The sequence below is a fragment of the Salmo salar genome, chromosome 01, assembly GCF_965601325.2.
Source record: "Salmo salar chromosome 01, fSalSal1, whole genome shotgun sequence".
Lineage (NCBI taxonomy): Eukaryota > Metazoa > Chordata > Actinopteri > Salmoniformes > Salmonidae > Salmo > Salmo salar.
The window spans coordinates 69966143-69989867 of NC_138291.1; the positions used below are offsets into that span (position 1 = coordinate 69966143).

Consider the following 23725-nt stretch of genomic DNA (forward strand, 5'->3'; position numbering starts at 1 on the left):
TTTGATTATCTTCATCAGAAGGCACTTCCAGGAATCCCAGGTCCACAACAAATGTGGTTTCTTTCGACAAAGTTCATAATTTATGTCCAAATAACTCCAAGTTGTTCCATGTTGTTAGCGCGTTCAGTAGGCTCAAAATGTAGGGGGGGGGGGGGAGTCACGACAAAAAGTTTGAAAAAAATCTATTTACGTTCGTTCAAACATGTCAAACGTTGTTTAGCATCAATCTTTAGGGACATTTTTAACGTGAAACATCAGTAATATTTCAACCCGACCTCTCCTGTGTCTTGAAAAACATTTTGAAAAATGTCTCGCCTCACATGAACTCACATGAACGCGCAGGTGCGCGCAATAATGAAGTGACGACATCCCAGGGACGTCAACTTCTCTTCCTTGTCATCCGGTATCTGTTCATCATAGACGCTTCAAACAACTTTATAAAGATTGTTGACATCTAGTGGAAGCCGTAGGAAGTGCGAAATGAATCCTTTGTCACTGTGTGATCTATTAGCAATGACTCGAAAATAGTACAGCCACAAAATTCTCATTTCCTGCTTGTATTTTTCTCAGGTTTTTGCCTGCCATATGAGTTTTGTTATACTTACAGACACCATTCAAACAGTTTTATAAAATTCAGATTGTTTTCTATCAAAATCTGTTAATAATATGCATATCCTAGCTTCTGAGTTGGTGTAGGAGGCAGTTAAAAATGGGCACATATTTTTTTCAAAATTCTCAATACTGCCCCCTAGCCCCAAGAGAGGGAGCAGACGTGACATATACAGTTGAAGTCGGAAGTTTACATACACTTCGGTTGGAGTCATTTCAACCCATTTTTCAACCACTCCACAAATTTCTTGTTAACAAACTATAGTTTGGCAAGTCGGTTAGGACATCTACTTTGTGCATGACACAAGTCATTTTTCCAACAATTGTTTAAACACAGATTATTTAATTTATAATTCACTGAATCACAATTCCAGTGGGTCAGACGTTTACATACACTAAGTTGACTGTGTCTTTAAACAGCTTGGAAAATTCCAGAAAATTATGTCATGGTTTAGAAGCTTCTGATAGACTAATTGACATCATTTGAGTCAATTGGAAGTGTACCTGTGGATGTATTTCAAGGCCTACCTTCAAACTTAGTGCCTCTTTGCTTGACATCATAGGAAAATAAATCAGCCAAGACATCAGAAAAACATTTGTAGACCTTCACAAGTCACAAGGTACCACTTTCATCTGTACAAACAATAGTACGCAAGTATAAACACCATGGGACAACGCAGCCATCATACCGCTCAGGAAGGAGACGCGTTCTGTCTCCTAGAGATGAACGTACTTTGGTGCGAAAAGTGCAAATCAATCCCAGAACAATAGCAAAGGACCTTGTGAAGATGCTGGAGGAAACAGGTACAAAAGTATCTATATTCACAGTAAAACAAGTCCTTTATCGACATAACCTGAAAGGCCGCTCAGCAAGGAAGAAGCCACTGCTCCAAAACCGCCAAAAAAAGCCAGACTACGGTTTGAAACTGCACATGGGGACAAAGATCGTATTTTTGGAGAAATTTTCTCTGGTCTGATGAAACAAAAATAGAACTGTTTGGCCATAATGACCATCGTTATGTTTGGAGGAAAAAGGGGGAGGTGTCACGGTTGTCGTAAGGAGAGGACCAAAACGCAGCAGGGACATGAATACTCATCTTCTTTTATTAGGGAAAGAAGGAAAAAACCAAAACAAACACGTATACAAAACACAAACGAACTAGACAGTCTTGTCAGGCACACTCAGCAAAACAAGAAACAATCTCCCACAACACCAAACCAAACAATTACCCATGTATAGGACTCTCAATTAGAGGCAACGAGAAATCACCTGCCTCCAATTGAGAGTCCAACCCCCCATCAACCTAAACATAGAAATACAACAAACCAGAAAGGACATAGAAATACAAAACATAGAACATAGACCAAAACCCGGAAATAATCAATCAAACACCCTACTACATACACCACCACCCCGAACCACATAAAATAAATACCCTCTGCCACGTCCTGACCAAACTACAACAACAAATAATGCTTAATACTGGTCAGGACGTGACAGGAGGCTTGCAAGCCGAAGAACACCATCCCAACTGTGAAGCACGGGGGTGGCAGCATCATGTTGTGGGGGTGCTTTGCTGCAGGAAGGACTGGTGCACTTCACAAAATAGATGGCATCATGATGATGGAAAATGATGTGGATATATTGAAGCAACATCTCAAGACATCAGTCATAAAGTGTCACGTCCTGGCCAGTATAAGGTTAATTGGTATTGTAGTTTGGTCAGGACGTGGCAGAGGGTATTCGTTTTATGTGGTTCGGGGTGGTGTGTTTTGTTGAAGGGGCATTTGGTTTAAGTATTCCGGGGTTTTTGGGCACTGTTTGGTTTTCAGGTATTCTATGTTTAGTCTAGTATGTCTGTTTCTATGTTTGGTTAATTGGGGTTGGGACTCTCAGTTGAAGGCAGGTGTTGTCTATCTGCCTTTGATTGAGAGTCCCATATATTAGGGTGTGTTTGTGTTTGTTATTTGTGGGTGATTGTTCTGTGTTAGCCTTGTGCCTTGCAGACTGTCAGTCGATCGTTATTTCTGTTTGTTATTTTGGTGTTCATTTTGTATTCATTAAAACGTTGAGATGAGCATTCACATACCTGCTGCGTTTTGGTCCTCTTTAACCGACGACAAGCGTGACATAAAGTTAAAGCTTGGTCGCAAATGGGTCTTCCAAATGGACAATGACCCCAAGCATACTTCCAAAGTTGTGGCAAAATGGCTTAAGGACAATAAATTCAAGGTATTGGAGTGGCCATCACAAAGCCCTGACCTCAATCCTATAGAACATTTGTGGGCAGAACTGAAAAAGCGTGTGTGAGCAAGGAGGCCTATAAACCTGACTCCGTTACACCAGCTCTGTCAGGAGGAAGGGGCCATAATTCACCCAACTTATTGTGGGAAGCTTGTGGAAGACTACCCGACACATTTGACCCAAGATAAACAATTTAAGGGCAATGCTACCAAATACTAATTGAGTGTATGTAAACTTCTGACCCACTGGGAATGTGATGAAAGAAATAAAAGCTGAAATAAATATTCTGACATTTCACATTCTTAAAATAAAGTGGTGATCCTAACTGCCCTAAGACAGGGAATTTTTACTAGGATTAAATGTCAGGAATTGTGAAAAACGGAGTTTAAATGTATTTGGCTAAGGTGTATGTAAACTTCCGACTTCAACGGTAGGTGTTTTTGGTAGAGGTCGACCGATTAATCGGAATGGCCGATTAATTAGGGCCGATTTCAAGTTTTTGGACGCCGATTTGGCCGATTGTTTATTTTTTTTTTTACCTTTATTTAACTCGGCAAGTCAGTTAAGAACACATTCTTATTTTCAATGACGGCCTAGGAACGGTGGGTTAACTGCCTTGTTCAGGGGCAGAACGACAGATTTTTACCTTGTCAGCTCGGGGATTCAATCTTGCAACCTTACGGTTAACTAGTCCAACACTCTGACCACCTGCTTTACATTGCACTCCACGAGGAACCTGCCTGTTACGCGAATGCAGTAAGAAGCCAAGGTAAGTTGCTAGCTAGCATTAAACTTATAAAAAACAATCAATCAATCATAATCACTAGTTAACTACACATGGTTGATGATATTACTAGTTTATCTAGCCTGTCCTGCGTTGCATATAATCGCTTAGGTACACGTTGCTCCAACCATAAACATCAATGCCTTTCTTAAAATCAATACACAGGTATATATTTTTAAACCTGCATATTTAGTTAATATTGCCTGCTAACATGAATTTCTTTTAACTAGGGAAAATGTGTCACTTCTCTTGCAAACAGAGTCAGGGTATATCCAGCAGTTTGGGCCGCCTGGCTCGTTGCGAACTGTGAAGATTATTTCTTCCTAACAAAGACAGGCGACTTCACCAAACGGGGGATGATTTAACAAAAGCGCATTTGCGAAAAAAGCACAATCGTTGCACGACTATACCTAACCATAAACATCAATGTCTTTCTTAAAATCAATATACAGAAGAATATATTTTTAAACCTGCATATTTAGCTAAAAGAAATCCAGGTTAGCAGGCAATATTAACCAGGTGAAATTGGGTCATTTTGCATTCATTGCACGCAGTCAGGGTATATGCAACAGTTTGGGCCGCCTGGCTCGTTGCGAACTAATTTCCCAGAATTTTACGTAATTATGACATAACATTGAAGGTTGTGCAATGTAACAGGAATATTTAGACTTAGGGATGCCACCCGTTAGATAAAATAGGGAACGGTTCCGTATTTCACTGATAGGAAAAACGTTTTGTTTTGAGATGATAGTTTCCGGAATCGACCATATTAATGACCTAAGGCTCGTATTTCTGTGTGTTATTATGTTATAATTAAGTCTATGATTTGATAGAGCAGTCTGACTGAGCGATGGTAGGCAGCAGCAGGCTCATAAGCATTCATTCAAACAGCCGTTCGCAATGCATTGCACTGTTTATGACTTCAAGCCTGTCAACTCCCAAGATTAGGCTGGTGTAACCGATGTGAAATGGCTAGCTAGTTAGCCGGGTGCGTGCTAATAGCGTTTCAAATGTCACTTGCTCTGAGTCTTGGAGTAGTTGTTTCCCTTGCTCTACATGGGTAACGCTGCTTCGAGGGTGGCTGTTGTCGATGTGTTCCTGGTTTGAGCCCAGGTAGGAGCGAGGAGAGGGACGGAAGATATACTGTTACACTGGCAATACTAAAGTGCCTATAAGAACATCCAATAGTCAAAGGTATATGAAATACAAATCGTATAGAGAGAAATAGTCCTATAATTCCTATAATAACTACAACCTAAAACATCTTACCTGGGAATATTGAAGACTCATGTTAAAAGAAACCACCAGCTTTCATATGTTCTCATGTTCTGAGCAAGGAACTTAAACATTAGCTTTTTTTACATGGCAGATATTGCACTTTTACTTTCTTCTCCAACACTTTGTTTTTGTATTATTTAAACCAAATTGAACATGTTTCATAATTTATTTGAGGCTAAATTGATTTTATTGATGTATTATATTAAGTTAAAATAAGTGTTCATTCAGTATTGTTGTAATTGTCATTATTACAAATAAACAAATAAAATCGGCCGATTAATCGGCATTGGCTTTTTTGGTCTTCCAATAATCGGTATCGGCATTGAAAAATCATAATCGGTCGACCTCTAGTTTTTGGTGTAACAGTAACGTTAAAGGCCTGCTATGTGACTCGGTTCAGCTATATAAAATACAAGACATTGATTCATCTTTGATCTAACTTTACTAAATGAACACCATTGTGAGATGTGATAATTTATAATAATAATAATACTAATGATGAGTAGGACTAACAGATCTTGATAAGTGTTGTGGTAAATGATTGGAGCGCTCTTCGTGGTTGTAAAAGGACAACGCTAAATAAACATTGATTTGATTGTCTTGAACACATGTTTACTCTATTATAGAAGAATAGAAAACAGACGGCTGAACTATCAATTCATATAATTTATTTGCAGAGATTTAATCATCAAATCAATTGACCAAGTAGTGACCATAAATCATTACTACGTAGAATTGCAAGAAGTGTGTCTAAAAACGGCCATACAATCAAGATTTTGGTGTGGTGTATTCATGCATCTCAAACTATACTGCTCAAAAAAATAAAGGGAACACTTAAACAACACAATGTAACTCCAAGTCAATCACACTTCTGTGAAATCAAACTGTCCACTTCGGAAGCAACACTGATTGACAATAAATTTCACATGCTGTGGAAATTATAGGCAATTAGCAAGACACCCCCAATAAAGGAGTGGTTCTGCAGGTGGTGACCACAGACCACTTCTCAGTTCCTATGCTTCCTGGCCTATGTTTTGGTCACTTTTGAATGCCGGTGGTGCTTTCACTCTAGTGGTAGCATGAAACGGAGTCTACAACACACACAAGTGGCTCAGGTAGTGCAGCTGATCCAGGATGGCACATCAATGCGAGCTGTGGCAAGAAGGTTTGCTGTGTCTGTCAACGTAGTGTCCAGAGCATGGAGGCGCTACCAGGAGACAGGCCAGTACATCAGGAGACGTGGAGGAGGCCGTAGGAGGGCAACAACCCAGCAGCAGGACCGCTACCTCCGCCTTTGTGCAAGGAGGAGCAGGAGGAGCACTGCCAGAGCCCTGCAAAATGACCTCCAGCAGGCCACAAATGTGCATGTGTCTGCTCAAACGGTCAGAAACAGACTACATGAGGGTGGTATGAGGGCCCGACGTCCACAGGTGGGGGTTGTGCTTACAGCCCAACACCGTGCAGGACGTTTGGCATTTGCCAGAGAACACCAAGATTGGCAAATTCACCACTGGCGCCCTGTGCTCTTCACAGATGAAAGCAGGTTCACACTGAGCACATGTGACAGACGTGACAGAGTCTGGAGACGCCATGGAGAACGTTCTGCTGCCTGCAACATCTTCCAGCATGACCGGTTTGGCGGTGGGTCAGTCATGGTGTGGGGTGGCATTTCTTTGGGGGGCCGCACAGCCCTCCATGTGCTCGCCAGAGGTAGCCTGACTGCCATTAGGTACCGAGATGAGATCCTCAGACCCCTTGTGAGACCATATGCTGGTGTGGTTGGCCCTGGGTTCCTCCTAATGCAAGACAATGCTAGACCTCATGTGGCTGGAGTGTGTCAGCAGTTCCTGCAAGAGGAAGGCATTGATGCTATGGACTGGCCAGCCCGTTCCCCAGACCTGAATCCAATTGAGCACATCTGGGACATCATGTCTCGCTCCATCCACCAACGCCACGTTGCACCACAGACTGTCCAGGAGTTGGCGGATGCTTTAGTCCAGGTCTGGGAGGAGATCCCTCAGGAGACCATCCACCACCTCATCAGCATGCCCAGGCGTTGTAGGGAGGTCATACAGGCACGTGGAGGCCACACACACTACTGAGCCTCATTTTAACTTGTTTTAAGGACATTACATCAAAGTTGGATCAGCCTGTAGTGTGGTTTTCCACTTTAATTTTGAGTGTGACTCCAAATCCAGACCTCCATGGGTTGATAAATTGGATTTCCATTGATTATTTTTGTGTGATTTTGTTGTCAGCACATTCAACTATGTAAAGAAAAAAGTATTTAATAAGATTATTTCATTCATTCAGATCTAGGATGTGTTATTTTAGTGTTCCCTTTATTTTTTGAGCAGTGTATATTGAGATGCAATAAACCTAAATGCATTATTACCTCCAACTTGGCCTAATTCACATTTCCAATTTCCCACCATGACATAGCCTACCCTAACAGGCCCTGTGTCTCAACCAATAGTCAACATAGGCTAAAGATCCCAAGCAAGGCTAAAGCAACATCCAGAGAGGGTCAGGCTCTTGGGCTTTACGGTGCCACTCTGGTTTGGGTGTCCTCGGCACAACGGTGTTGCTGTAACCAAGTGGTCACATACAGTGCATTCAGAAAGTATTCAGACCCCTTGACATTTTCTACATTTTGTGACTTTACGGCCTTACTCTTAAATGGATTAAATATTTTTTTCCCTCATCAATCTACACACAATACCCCATAATGACAAAGTCAAAACAGGTTTTTAGACATTTTTGCTAATTTATTAAAAGTAAAAAAACAGAAATACCTAATTTACATAAGTATTCAGACCCTTTGCTATGATACTCGAAATTGAGCTCAGGTGCATCCTGTTTCCATTGATCATCCTTTAGATGTTTCTACAACTTGAATGGAGTCCACCTGTGGACAATTCTATTGATTGGACATGATTTGGACATGATTTGGAAAGGCACACACCTGTCTATATAAAGTCCCACAGTTGACAGTGCATGTCAGAACAAAAACCAAGCCATGAGGTCGAAGAAATTGTCCGTAGAGCTCCAAGACAGGATTGTGTCGAGGCACAGATCTGGGGAAGGGTACCAAACAAATTCTGCAGCATTGAAGGTCCCAAGAACACAGAGGCCTCCATCATACTTCAATGGAAGAAGTTTGGAACCACCAAGGCTATTCCTAGAGCTGGCAGCCCTGCCAAACTGAGAAATCGAGGAAGAAGGGCCTTGGTCAGGAAGGTGACCAAGAACCCGATGGTCACTCTGACAGAGCTTCAGAATTCCTCTGTGGAGATGGGAGAACCTTGCAGAAAGACAACCATCTCGGCAGCACTCCACCAATCAGACCTTTATGATAGAGTGACCAGACGGAAGCCACTCCTCAGTAAAAGGCAAATGACAGCCTGCTTGGAGTTTGCCAAAAGGCACCTAAAGGACTCTCAGATCATGAGAAACAAGATTCTCTGGTCTGATGAAACCAAGATTGAACTCTTTGGCCTGAATGCCAAGCGTCACGTCTGGAGGAAACCTGGCACCATCCCTAAGATGAAGCATGGTGGTGGCAGCATCATGCTGTAGGGATGTTTTTCAGCGGCAGGTACTGAGAGACTAGTCAAGATCGAGGGAAAGATGAACGGAGCAAAGTATAGAGAGATCCTTGATGAAAACCTGCACCAGAGTGCTCAGGACCTCAGACTGGGGCAAAGGTCCAACTTTCAACAGGACAACGACCTTAAGCACACAGCCAAGACAACGCAGGAGTGGCTTCGGGACAAGTCTCTGAATGTCCTTGAGTGGCCCAGCCAGAACTTGAACCCGATCGAACATCTCTGGAGAGAACTGAAAATAGCTGTACAGCAACGCTCCCTATCCAACCTGACAGAGCTTCAGGGGATCTGCAGAGAAGAATGGGAGAAACTACCAAAATACTGGTGTGCCAAGCTTGTAGTCTCATACCCAAGAAGACTCGAGGCTGTAATCGCTGCCAAAGGTGCTTTAACAAAGTTTTATTTATTTGTATTTATTTCAACTTTATTTAACCAGGTAGGCCAGTTGAGAACAAGTTCTCATTTACAACTGCGACCAGGCTAAGATAAAGCAAATCAGTGCGACAACGTACAGTCAATAACACAATAGAAAAAATCTATGTACAGCGTGTGCAAATGTAGAAGAGTAGGGAGGTAAGGCTTATAGAGGTGAAATAATTACAATTTAGCGTTAACACTGGAGTGATAGATGTGCAGATGATGATGTGCAAGTACAGATACTGGGGTGCAAAAGAGCAAGAAGATAAATAACAATATGGGGATGAGGTAGTTGGGTGTGCTATTTACAAATTGGCTGTGTACAGGTATAGTGATCGGTAAGCTGCTCTGACAGCTGATGCTTAAAGTTAGAGAGGGAGATATAAGTCTCCAGCTTCAGTGATTTTTGCAATTCGTTCCAGTCATTGGCAACAGAGAACTGGAAGTAAATTCGGCCAAAGTAAGTGTTGGCTTTGGGGATGACCAGTGAAATATACCTGCTGGAGTGCGTCCTACGTGTGAGTGTTGCTATGGTGACCAGTGAGTTGAGATAAGGTGGGGCTTTACCTAGCAAAGACTTATAGATGACCTGGAGCCAGTGGGTTTGGCGACGAATCTGTAGCGAGGCCAGCCAACGAGAGCATGTTTATGTGCTGCTGTGCGTTTTGTTGCCGATCTTACTTTGCTACATGACTATCTCACGGTTTTTACTTTTTCATTACCGTATATTTTTAGTTTTTCCCTCACTCATTCAACTTTTTCACCCCGGAGGTTTTATCTGGACATGGTTCGTCAGGACTTCAAACAGACGAAGCTAAGTAACATTAACATGATGCCTTCTAATTGCAGTCGTTGTACTTATAATATACAGGAGAACGATCGCCTTACGGCAAGGATAGCTGTGCTGCAAGCCCAGCTTCAGACGCAATCGTTAGGCAAGGGTAATTTCAGTGTAGGAAAGGATGAAACAGCGTCTGTGCCACCAGTAAGTACAGATAGTAACGTTAGTTTAAACCCCCTCGCACGGTCCCCGCAGCCGGACAACTTTCTCATGGCTTCTGGAGGGAAACGCTGTAGGAATGCTCAACCGGTGTCGCTTATTCAGCCGACAGAAACTTTCAACCGGTTCTCCCCATTAAGCGAGTCGGAGTCGGAGGCCGAAACTTCTCTGGTCTCTACTCCTCCCGTTGTGGGGTCTGAGACGCCGAAGGCTCCCACCATTAGCTCTGACAAATTGAAAACCCTAGTCATTGGCGACTCCATTACCCGCAGTATTAGACTTAAAACGAATCATCCAGCGATCATACACTGTTTACCAGGGGGCAGGGCTACCGACGTTAAGGCTAATCTAAAGACGGTGCTGGCTAAAGCTAAAACTGGCGAGTGTAGAGAGTATAGAGATATTGTTATCCACGTCGGCACCAACGATGTTAGGATGAAACAGTCAGAGGTCACCAAGCGCAACATAGCTTCAGCGTGTAAATCAGCTAGAAAGATGTGTCGGCATCGATTAATTGTCTCTGGCCCCCTCCCAGTTAGGGGGAGTGATGAGCTCTACAGCAGAGTCTCACAACTCAATCGCTGGTTGAAAACTGTGTTCTGCCCCTCCCAAAAGATAGAATTTGTAGATAATTGGCCCTCTTTCTGGGACTCACCCACAAACAGGACCAAGCCTGGCCTGTTGAGGAGTGACGGACTCCATCCTAGCTGGAGGGGTGCTCTCATCTTATCTACGAACATAACTCCTCTAGCTCCACAATGAAATAGGGTGCAGGCCAGGCAGCAGGCTGTTAGCCAGCCTGCCAGCTTAGTGGAGTCTGCCACTAGCACAGTCAGTGTGGTCAGCTCAGCTTTCCCCATTGAGACCATGTCTGTGCCTCGATCTAGGTTGGGCAAAATTAAAGATGGCGGTGTTCGCTTTAGCAATCTCATTAGTATAAAGACCTCCTCCATTCCTGCCATTATTGAAAGAGATTGTGATACCTCACATTTCAAAATTGGGTTACTTAATGTTAGATCCCTCACTTCCAAGGCAGTTATAGTCAATGAACTAATCACTGATCATAATCTTGATGTGATTGGCCTGACTGAAACATGGCTTAAGCCTGATGAATTTACTGTGTTAAATGAGGCCTCACCCCCTGGTAACACTAGTGACCATACCCCCCGTTCATCCGGAAAAGGCGGAGGTGTTGCTAACATTTACGATAGCAAATTTCAATTTACAAAAAAACAACAATGACGTTTTCGTCTTTTGAGCTTCTAGTCATGAAATCTATGCAGCCTACTCAATCACTTTTTGTAGCTACTGTTTACAGGCCTCCTGGGCCATATGCAGTGTTCCTCACTGAGTTCCCTGAATTCCTATCGGACCTTGTAGTCATAGCAGATAATATTCAAATTTTTGGTGACTTTAACATTCACATGGAAAAGTCCACAGACCCACTCCAAAAGGCTTTCGGAGCAATCATCGACTCAGTGGGTTTTGTCCAACATGTCTCTGGACCTACTCACTGCCACAGTCATACTCTGGACCTAGTTTTGTCCCATGGAATAAATGTTGTGGATCTTAATGTTTTTCCTCATAATCCTCGATTATCGGACCACCATTTTATTGCGTTTGCAATTGCAACAAATAATCTGTTCAGACCCAACCAAGGAGCATTAAAAAAGTCGTGCTATAAATTCTCAGACAACCCAAAGATTCCTTGATGCCCTTCCAGACTCCCTCTGCCTACCCAAGGACGTCAGAGGACAAAAGTCAGTTAAGCACCTAACCGAGGAACTCAATTTAACCTTGCGCAATACCCTAGATGCAGTTGCACCCCTAAAAACTAAAAACATCTGTCATAAGAAACTAGCTCCCTGGTATACAGAAAATACACGAGCTCTGAAGCAAGCTTCCAGAAAATTGGAACGGAAATGGCGCCACACCAAACTGGAAGTCTTCCGACTAGCTTGGAAAGACAGTACCGTGCAGTATCGAAGAGCCCTCACTGCTGCTCGATCATCCTATTTTTCCAACTTAATTGAGGAAAATAAGAACAATCCGAAATTTCTTTTTGATACTGTCGCAAAGCTAACTAAAAAGCAGCATTCGCAAATGGAGGATGGCTTTCACTTTAGCAGTAATAAATGTATGAACTTCTTTGAGGAAAAGATCATGATCATTAGAAAGCAAATTACGGACTCCTCTTTAAATCTGCATATTCCTCCAAAGCTCCATTGTCCTGAGTCTGCACAACTCTGCCAGGACCTAGGATCAAGGGAGATACTAAAGTGTTTTAGCCTTCCCTGTAGCTCAGTTGGTAGAGCATGGTGTTTGCAACGCCAGGGTTGTGGGTTCGATTCCCACGGGGGGCCAGCACAGGAAAAAAAAAAAAAAATGTATGAAATGAAATGTATGCATTCACTACTGTAAATCGCTCTGGATAAGAGCGTCTGCTAAATGACTAAAATGTTGATGTAGTACTATATCTCTTGACACAATGATGAAAATAATCATGGCCTCTAAACCCTCAAGCTGCATACTGGACCCTATTCCAATTAAACTACTGAAAGAGCTGCTTCCTGTGCTCGGCCCTCCTATGTTGAACATAATAAACGGCTCTCTATCCACCGGATGTGTACCAAGCTCACTAAAAGTGGCAGTAATAAAGCCTCTCTAGAAAAAGCCGAATCTTGACCCAGAAATTATAAAAAACTATCGGCCTATATCGAAGCGTCCAAAAAGCAATTGCGCAGCAACTCACTGCCTTCCAGAAGTCAAACAATGTATACGAAACGCTTCAGTCTGGTTTTAGACCCCATCATAGCACTGAGACTGCACTTGTGAAGGTGGTAAATGACCTTTTAATGACGTCAGACTGAGGCTCTGCACCTGTCCTCGTGCTCCTAGATCTTAGTGCCGCTTTTGATACCATCGACCACCACAATCTTTTGGAGAGATTGGAAACCCAAATTGGTCTACATGGACAAGTTCTGGCCTGGTTTAGATCTTATCTGTCGGAAAGATATCAGTTTGTCTCTGTGAATGGTTTGTCCTCTGACAAATCAATTGTAAATGTCGGTGTTCCTCAAGGTTCCGTTTTAGGACCACTATTGTTTTCACTATATATTTTACCTCTTGGGGATGTCATTCGAAAACATAACGTTAAATTTCACTGCTATGCGGACGACACACAGCTGTACATTTCAATGAAACATGGTGAAGCCCCAAAATTGCCCTCGCTAGAAGCCTGTGTTTCAGACATAAAGAAGTGGATGGCTGCAAACTTTCTACTTTTAAACTCGGACAAAACAGAGATGCTTGTTCTAGGTCCCAAGAAACAAAGAGATCTTCTGTTGAATCTGACAATTAATTTGGATGGTTGTACAGTCGTCTCAAATAAAACTATGAAGGACCTCGGCGTTACTCTGGACCCTGATCTCTCTTTTGAAGAACATATCAAGACTGTTTCAAGGACAGCTTTTTTCCATATACGTAACATTGCAAAAATCAGAAACTTTCTGTCCAAAAATGACATAGAAAAATGTATCCATGCTTTTGTTACTTCTAGGCTGGACTACTGCAATGCTCTACTTTCCGGCTACCCGGATAAAGCACTAAACAAACTTCAGTTAGTGCTAAATACGGCTGCTAGAATCCTGACTAGAACCCAAAAATTTGATCATATTACTCCAGTGCTAGCCTCCCTACACTGGCTTCCTGTTAACCTGTTAGGGCTAGGGGGCAGTATTGACACGGCTGGATAAAAAACGTACCCGATTTAATCTGGTTACTACTCCTGCTCAGTAACTAGAATATGCATATAATTATTGGCTTTGGATAGAAAACACCCTAAAGTTTCTAAAACTGTTTGAATGGTGTCTGTGAGTGTAACAGAACTCATATGGCAGGCCAAAACCTGAGAAGATTCCATGCAGGAAGTGGACTGTCTGACAAGTTGTGTTTCATCTGGGCTCTTTTTATTGAAGATTTAGGATCTTTGCAATAACGTGACACTTCCTACGACTCCCATAGGCTCTCAGAGCCCGGGAAAAAGCTGAAGGATATCGAGGCAGGCTCTGGCTGAAACACATTATCGCGTTTGGCAAGTGGCCGCTCAGAGTACTGTGGGCTTAGGCGCGTGCCCGAGTTGACCGAATGCTTTATTTTCTTTCCTCTGTTTACCTAAATGCAGATTCCCGGTCGGAGTATTATCGCTTTTTTACGAGAAAAATTGCATAAAAATGGATTTTAAACAGCGGTTGACATGCTTCGAAGTACGGTAATGGAATATTTAGAATTTTTTTGTCACGAATTGCGCCATGCTCGTCACCCTTATTTACCCTTTCGGATAGTGTCTTGAACGCACGAACAAAACGCCGCTGTTTGGATATAACTATGGATTATTTTGAACCAAACCAACATTTGTTATTGAAGTAGAAGTCCTGGGAGTGCATTCTGACGAAGACAGCAAAGGTAATAACATTTTTCTTATAGTAAATGTGACGTTTCTGAGTGCTAAACTTGCTGGGTGTCTAAATAGCTAGCCCTGTGATGCCGGGCTATCTACTGAGAATATTGCAAAATGTGCTTTCACCGAAAAGCTATTTTAAAATCGGACATATCGAGTGCATAGAGGAGTTCTGTATCTATAATTCTTAAAATAATTGTTATGCTTTTTGTGAACGTTTATCTTGAGTAATTTAGTAAATTCACCGGCAGTGTTCGGTGGGAATGCTAGTCACATGCTAGTCACATGCTAATGTAAAAAGCTGGTTTTTGATATAAATATGAACTTGATTGAACAAAACATGCATGTATTGTATAACATAATGTCCTAGGGTTGTCATCTGATGAAGATCATCAAAGGTTAGTGCTGCATTTAGCTGTGGTTTGGGTTTATGTGACATTATATGCTAGCTTGAAAAATGGGTGTCTGATTATTTCTGGCTGGGTACTCTGCTGACATAATCTAATGTTTTGCTTTCGTTGTAAAGCCTTTTTGAAATCGGACAGTGTGGTTAGATTAACGAGAGTCTTGTCTTAATAATGGTGTAAAATAGTCATATGTTTGAAAAATTGAAATTTTTTCATTTCTAAGGTTTTTGAATAACGCGCCACGGGATTACACTGGCTGTTACGTAGGTGGGACGATTTGGTGCCACCTATCCTAGAGAGGTTAAGGCAAGGGCTGATTTCAAGGTTTTACTGCTAACCTACAAAGCATTACATGGGCTTCCTCCTACCTATCTTTCCGATTTGGTCCTGCCGTACATACCTACACGTACGCTACGGTCACAAGACGCAGGCCTCCTAATTGTCCCTAGAATTTCTAAGCAAACGGCTGGAGGTAGGGCTTTCTCCTATAGAGCTCCATTTTTATGGAATGGTCTGCCTACCCATGTGAGAGACGCAGACTCAGTCTCAACCTTTAAGTCTTTACTGAAGACTTATCCCTTCAGTAGGTCCTATGATTAAGTATAGTCTGGCCCAGGAGTGTGAAGGTGAACGGAAAGGCTGGAGCAACGAACCGCCCTTGCTGTCTCTGCCTTGCCGGTTCCCCTCTCTCCACTGGGATTCTCTGCCTCTAACCCTATTACAGGGGCTGAGTCACTGGCTTATTGGTGTTCTTCCATGCCGCCCATGGGAGGGGTGCGTCACTTGAGTGGGTTGAGTCACTGACGTGGTCTTCCTGTCTGGGTTGGCGCCCCCCCTTGGGTTGTGCCGTGGCGGAGATCTTTGTGGGCTATACTCGGCCTTGTCTTAGGACGGTAAGTTGGTGGTTGGAGACATCCCTCTAGTGGTGTGGGGGCTGTGCTTTGGCAAAGTGGGTGGGGTTATATCCTGCCTGTTTGGTCCTGTCCAGGGGTATCATCGGATTGGGCCACAGTGTCTTCTGATCCCTCCTGTCTCAGCCTCCAGTATTTATGCTGCAGTAGTTTATGTGTCGGGGGGCTAGGGTCAGTCTGTTACATCTGGAGTATTTCTCTTGTCTTATCCGGTGTCCTGTGTGAATTTAAATATGCTCTCTCTAATTCTCTCTTTCTCTCTTTCTTTCTTTCTCTCGGAGGACCTGAGCCCTAGGACCATGCCTCAGGACTACCTGGCATGATGACTCCTTGCTGTCCCCAGTCCACCTGGCCATGCTGCTGCTCCAGTTTCAACTGTTCTGCCTGCGGCTATGGAACCCTGACCTGTTCACCGGACGTGCTTGTTGCACCCTCGACAACTACTATGATTATTATTATTTGACCATGCTGGTCATTTATGAACATTTTAACATCTTGACCATGTTCTGTTATAATATCCACCCGGCACAGCCAGAAGAGGACTGGCCACCCCTCATAGCCTGGTTCCTCTAGGTTTCTTCCTTGGTTTTGGCCTTTCTAGGGAGTTTTTCCTAGGGAGTTTTTCCTAGCCACCGTGCTTCTTTCACGTGCATTGCTTGCTGTTTGGGGTTTTAGGCTGGGTTTCTGTACAGCACTTTGAGATATCAGCTGATGTACGAAGGGCTATATAAATACATTTGATTTGATTTGATTTGATATGGGGCTTTGGTGACAAAACGGATGGCACTGTGATAGACTACATCCAGTTTGCTGATGTTTTGGAAGCTATTTTGTAAATGACATCGCCAAAGTCAAGGATCGGTAGGATAGTCAGTTTTACGAGGTTATGTTTGGCAGCATGAGTGAAGGAGGCTTTGTTGCGAAATAGGAAGCCAATTCTATATTTCATTTTGGATTGGAGATGCTTAATGTGAGTCTGGAAGGAGAGTTTACAGTCTAACCAGACACCTATCTATTTGTAGTTGTCCACATATTCTAAGTCAGAACCGTCCAGAGTAATGATGCTAGTCGGGTGGGCGGGCGCGGGCAGCAATCAGTTGAAGAGCATGCATTTAGTTTTACTTGCATTTAAAAGCAGTTGGAGGCCACGGAAGGAGTGTTGCATGGCATTGTAGCACGTTTGGAGGTTTGTTAACACAGCATCCAAAGAAGGGCTAGATTTATACAGAATGGTGTCATCTGCGTAGAGGTGGATCAGAGAATCACCAGCAGCAAGAGCGACATCATTGATATATACAGAGAAAAGAGTCGGCTCAAGAATTGAACCCTGTGGCACCCCATAGAGACTTCCAGAGGTCCGAACAACAGGCCCTCCGATTTGACACACTGAACTCTATCTGAAAAGTAGCTGGTGAACCAGGCGAGGCAGTCATTTGAGAAACCAAGGCTATTGAGTCTGCCGATAAGAATGCGGTGAAAGTACTGAGTAAAGGGCCTGAATACTTTTGTAAATGTGATGTTTCAGTTTTTTATTTTTAATACATTTGCAAAATGTTCTACAAAACTGTTTTTGCTTTGTCATTATGGGGTATTGTGTGTAGATTAATGAGGGGGAAAAAAACATTTTAATCCAGTTTAGAATACGGCTGTAATGTAACAAAATGTGGAAAAAGTCAAAGGGTCTGAATTCTTTCCGAATGCACTGTATCATTCTGGGTTCCACTGCGCAAGAGCAGGTTGGTGGAGTTTCATGAACATCAAGGCAGACAGGTGATGATTTTTTATTTGTTATGTTCTGAAGTTGACATGCCTCCAATGGGCCTCTGCATTGCACACATGTAGCCTACAGTTCTTCATCATTCGCCAGAGAGAATATAAACCACCATAACCACCATTTACCTACCTGTAGGCTGCTGTAGCCTAGATATTTATTTGGTTTGTCATTCTATCAGTTTCATGCAATTTTTGTGGTAATTAAATATAATTTATTTTAGAATTGATGAGAATACATTTTTCTGTGTATTCTCAAATTGAAAAAAGCTAGGGAGCTCTCCCAGCACAACACACCTGATTACTTGTTTAGTTAAGGCAGCTGCACTGCGCTATTTCATCAACAACAAAAGCCACATCTCCTCACACAACCCCACCCCCAAACTACTTGTGTGTGTGTGTGTGTGTGTGTGTGTGTGTGTGTGTGTGTATGTGTGTGAGAGAGACTTACTATGGTGGTGATGAAGGGGATGGTGGTGGAGGAACACAGGAGCTGCTGTTTGACCTGGCGGTAGCGATCATAGAAAGGCTTCATCAGAGTCTTCTCCTGCCTGGTGCTCTGAAAACACACACACATACACAGTAAAAAAATAAAAGAATACTATTAAACATTACGGCTACTCATTCAGAAGCTACACAAAAACAGACATTTACAAGGCACACTGGGCAGCCTTACCGGTCGTCCATGCAGGCTCTCAAAGTGGAGCAGACACTTCTGCAGGGTGACCTTCTCCACAGCCATCTGAGCCAGGGTCATCTCCTGGACCAGGAACCAACCAGTGGCAATACAGTCAGACACAAGGCCAAACCAAAGAGTAATAGACCATAGCAGAGTTACACTGACAGTATAACACACTCAACTAATCAAGTGTAATCTTGGTATGAGAATAGGTCCTTTCATAACTATGTACATTTCCATCGCATTACCTGGTAATTCACGATGTGTAGTTTTACCTTGATGTTATCTGGCAGTCCCTCCTGTCGTTTCTCCATCATTCTCTTGTTCAGGCTATCGACGGTCTCCTTCAGTGAGGGTTTGTTGTTACTGTTCTGGTAGTGCTCCATCGCCCCCTGGGGGTCTCTGGTGGACCTGCATGTAGCTGTGTTGCATCCTCTCTGCTGCTCTCTGAGCCCCTCCACACACTGTTTCAGCTTCAGCTCTACACATACAAAGACGTTCCATTTGACAATATAGAACACTCATACAAATATCAATATAGATTCAGAATAAATGTCCCTCCTCCCCAAATATATATATTTTTTAATGGCATAAATAATTATGAACATTTCCTTACAAATAATAATGATACATTATACAGCCACCAAGGTGGTGTCTAGGTGTTACATTCTTTCACTTCAGCTGCAGTTCACACAGTTAAAAAAAAAAAAACATCTGATTGCAACAAGTCAAGGACTTACCTTTGAGCTGCTTCCGAGACTTAGTGAGGTCTCGCATCAGTCTAGACATTTCTGGGTGGGCAGTCTTATCATTGTATGCTGGCTGCCACAGAAAAACAACACAAACCTCATGAATATAGGACACGTAGAAAGAGGTACATTCATATATGACAAAATATATCCTATCATTATTATCAGTCCATAAACACTAGGTGGCGCTACACTAAATGCGTGTGTTCCACTGGAACGAGAACTACAGCACTAGAAAACACAGAAGTGTAATGTGGGAAAACATCCAGTAGGAGAACTCTTTGAGTTGGATTATTCTGTTCCCAAACCATCAACTTTTTCCTAAGGCTGTGTGCAGCTGGTACTGGGCTGAGTTGGCACTTTAGAAAAGGAAACGGAAGTCGAGTCTGGTGAGAGAGAGAGCGGTTTGAACCAGTCTAAACTGGCCTGGAAGAGGGAGAGGAGATATGACCGTCTGTGGCCTTGATTCTTTGACTCAGCAGGAGGAAATACATTCCTCCCACTGGGCACACCAGGATGTTTCAATGTGGATAATTGGGTAATATTTGGCTGAGACCTTGATACAACCTATATTCACCCACTCAAAAAGATAGACAAAAGTTAGTTGAATTTACAATGTGTTATTGAATTGCACATTTCTTTCCAGAAAGAACTTCAGTTGTGGCAAATCGGATAAGATAAAGATATATATTGTAAACATATAAACAGCAACATTCACACATGACAGATACAAATGATACCATGACTATGAGGTTAAAGTGCAGACTGTCAGCGTTAATTTGAGGGTATTTTCATCCATATCGGGTGAACCGTTTAGAAATTACAACACGTTTTGTACACAGTCCTCCCATTTTAGGGGACCAAAAGTATTGGGAGAAATGCACTTATATGTGTATTAAACTAGTAAAAGGTTAAGTATTTGGTCCCATATTCATAACACACAATGGCTTCATCAAGCTTGTGACTCTACAAATTTGTTGGATGCATTTGCTGTTTGTTTTGGTTGGGTTTCAGATTATTTTGTGCCCAATAGATATGAATGGTAAATCATGTATTGTGACATTTTGGAGTCACTTTTATTGTAAATAAGAATATGTTTGTAAACACTTCTACATTCATGTGAATGTTACCATGATTACAGATAATCCTGAATGATTTGTGAATAATGATGAGTGAGGAAGTTAGACGCACAAATATCATACACCCCCAAAAATGCTAACTTCCCCTTTTATTGTAACTGTGAGAGGTTAGCTACAGTATTTGTGATATGTTGTATTCACGTCTTCATCTCAACCCAAACAAATCTAAGTAAAGAATAGGACTAAATCAAATCAAAATATAAATGCACTTAAATAATGTTTGATTTGATTTAGTCCTATTCTTTAAGTTACATTTTTGGTTGGGATGGAGACGTGAATCAAACATATCAATTATTATTTTGCAGAAAAACTGTAATTAAAGTCAGACTAAGTCAGTGGCATAGAACTATCCAAGCAGAAGATCCATCTCCTTCAAATGTTGATATTCGGTTGTGTTGACAACTAAACACAATTCAATATCACTAAATATAATTTCATTTGAAATCAACCAGAGCTTGAAACCCTAGGCCTGTTGTATTGTCTATTTTTAGTTGGGTTGAATTGAAACAATAGGTGTTGATGACTTTGCAAATGGTATCTATATAGGCCTAAATAGTATCATTGATGATATGAGTGATAAAGTATAGTGACATTTCATTTGCTCTGTTAAAACTACACTGGAATGACTTCGATAGCAACAATGAATCTATTTAATTTTTAAGTGGAGCTCTCTCAATATTTATTCTCAAGATAGCACATTGGTAATAGTCTGAAAAATAGCTAAGCAGGGTTGGTCTTAGTTAAAATCCTGGATGGGAGACCAAAGGGTAGCTATAGATACATTTTCCAGTAGGAGGTGCTGCCCACCCTATAGTTTTTTTCCTCTGATAGTAGAAGATCTGATGTTGTTTTAATGGTACAAATTCAACATATTTTATACAAGGGTTGTCTATGTTGAAATGTGGTTACCATGATGACACATAATCCTGTGGTTGAAATTTCACCATCAAAACAACAGTTGAGGTTGATTACTTTTTTCAAATGCAATTTATTTTCCACACAGATTTCACGTCACAATATGTTGACAAATTATGTTGATACAACATTTCTCGGCAGTTTGTGTCGAGTGGGCTTTGTCTTTATGAGACACTCTGTACTAAAGCTCTCATCAGTCAAATCATGGATTTATTCAGAAACTAAAAGGTTGGCCTCTGGGCTATAATATGGTTGTAAATAAACGTTGATGTTTGATGGTTTTACTGTCTCACCCTGTAGTGTCTCTCTTGCTCAAAGCGCTCCTCAAAATGTCTGATCCTCTTCCTCAGGTTCTGGATGTGTCTGTTTAGCATTGTGACTGATGGGGTCTTGATAGCTCCCTCTGCTGGTTCAGTCCTGACTGTGTAGTGAGCCCTTGTGAGGGAGGGAGAGCTAGAATGGTAAGTTTCCACATTTATCCATCACATACGCTTCCAAGACACACCCACTAATACACAACACACACTTAACACGCATAAACCTTGGACACACAAAGCTACATACTCTCTCCATCCGAATGCACACACAAAAACCGAACACAAACACACAACACTTGAACACAGTCTCTTACATCCTGATGTATTGTGAGCAGGGTGGGGATGGGGCTGTTTCCGGGTCTGTGTTGAAGCGCTGGCCCTGGCTGAGGTTGTGGCAGCGGGGGGACGGTATGGGACAGTCACCAGCCGCGAGGCGCTGGAGGAGAGGACTAGGACCAGGGGTCAGCAGACACTCACTGCTACTCCCCTCAGAGAGAGACACGGTGGCCCTCTGGACCGGACTGGCTTCTGACAGAGAGCAGAGGGTGGAGGGAGAGAAACAACGGGGTCAAAGTACAGAAATGAAATGAAGACTAACAGGTTTGAAACTATAACAAAGCTAGTGGTGTAGTTGTGCACCTGTCCTACTAGTCAAAAACAACTAACTTCACTTCATATCCAGAACATACTCAAAAGATATCTGCCCTTATACACACACTGCTCCTACTGTATCTCTATAGCATCCTGGCGCATCGTGACTTGATAAGCAAGCATGAGACATACCCACCCAAAGCTAACACTGATAAGAGCTTATATTATCCACTAAACAAAAGACAGATGAAGAGACATATGATTGATTCACAAAAAAAGCACTAAATATCAATCATAGTGTACAAGATATCACACAGTACAAGAATAACCAATTTGCTAACGAGGAGACGAGGGTTGAGAGAGATAGGAGAGGAGGAAGAGAAAAGAAAAGGAGGGATAGGGAAGGTGCTGTTCTCCTACCTGTCAGTGAAGTGCTGATGATGTCCTGGTCCTGTTTTGGGAGGGATTGGAGAGATGGGGTTAGGCTCTTGTAGTCATTGGTAGAAGGGGGGAGTTCCAGGTCCTCCTGGGGGGTTCCGGGGGGCGAGGTGCACACCTCAGCCTCCAGGGCTTGCTGCTTCAGGGAGGGGCTCTGGAAACAGAAGCAGAACATGTCTTCAGAATTAGGGGTCTGGAGAAGGTAAAACAGGGGTGCAGATTCCCTGTCTGGGGTGGAGAGGTTGAAGAAGGTGGGTGGCAAAATCCTGATGATGGCCGTTAAGAGGGCTTGTCCTTAGGGAAAGTGATCTTGTGTTGTGTCCGTGTGCCCCACACCTCAGTTATAAAAGGGTGGCGTAAGACATGACGTTAGCAGTCACATAATGGGTCTTGTCTCGGTTCTGCTCTCCCCTAGGTTTCCTCAAACCTGGATCCACATGTGATCCCATTAGTTAGATCCCTGTGTGTGTGACGGCATACTCAGCTTCCTCAGAACGGTGAAATCCCTGTGTTCTGTAATTCTCATAGTATCACTGTTAGTGATTCAGTAGAATCCATGTGTGTCTGCACATATCTGTGTTTTCCCCGTTTTTCCGGTCTGTCTGCGTTCCCAGTGATGCTTCTGCTGCTCCGACTCACCTCCACATGGATTATTCATAGCGTCAGGGAAACATTCGGGAAAACCATGCGTGTGGGAATATGATGGGGGGGGGGGGGGGTCTCCGTGGTAACGTTGTGAGGCTGAGCATTCTAATTGGAGAGCAGGAAGGCTGACGTTGTTAGCTCAGTGTGAGCCGCAGTAGGGGGTTGACATGGGTTGTTCTGTGAGCGTCCGTACTAGGATAAAATCGGTTTTGATGGATAAATATGGGGTAGTCTGGGGGATAGAGGGTAAAGGGGGGCTCATTCAGTTTCGTTTGACATCATGATTTACTGAGGCTATAGCCCCTCTCTCTCGCTGTTCATTCATTAAAAAAACTGTGTGCGTCAGACAGGAGACAGAGGAAAGGGAGGGGGCTGTTACTCACACACACGCACGTGCACACACACATGCTAACCTGTATGAAAGCACACACTAGCATTTAGCCAATGCAAATGTATTCCACTTTACAAAATATTAAAATCAATACTGCAGTGTCAATAAAAATTACCCATATCTAAAATGAAACCATTGCCCCTGATTGGAATGCAATTAATGACTCACCATCTAATATGAGAGCTGAAGTGAACGGTTCTATTCTGGGCTGTTTATAACACTCATATATTAACATGTTTTTGCTGTTGTATTACAGACAGACAGACAGACAGACAGACAGACAGACAGACAGACAGACAGACAGACAGACAGACAGACAGACAGACAGACAGACAGACAGACAGACAGACAGACAGACAGGCAGGCAGGCAGG

General features: G+C 42.7%; 1 protein-coding gene across 1 annotated transcript in view; it reads right to left on the reverse strand.

Annotated features, from left to right (window-relative positions):
- Positions 1-23725, reverse strand: part of fam13c (family with sequence similarity 13 member C) — a 30888-nt gene that overhangs the window by 5359 nt on the left and 1804 nt on the right. Inside the window, exons 2-8 of the mRNA XM_045721392.2 lie at positions 22299-22470; positions 21602-21815; positions 21264-21405; positions 18908-18989; positions 18443-18648; positions 18165-18248; positions 17940-18047 (exon numbers count right to left, since the gene is read on the reverse strand). Coding sequence (XP_045577348.1) covers positions 17940-18047; positions 18165-18248; positions 18443-18648; positions 18908-18989; positions 21264-21405; positions 21602-21815; positions 22299-22470 — 1008 coding nt within the window. The remainder of the gene's footprint in view (positions 1-17939; positions 18048-18164; positions 18249-18442; positions 18649-18907; positions 18990-21263; positions 21406-21601; positions 21816-22298; positions 22471-23725) is intronic.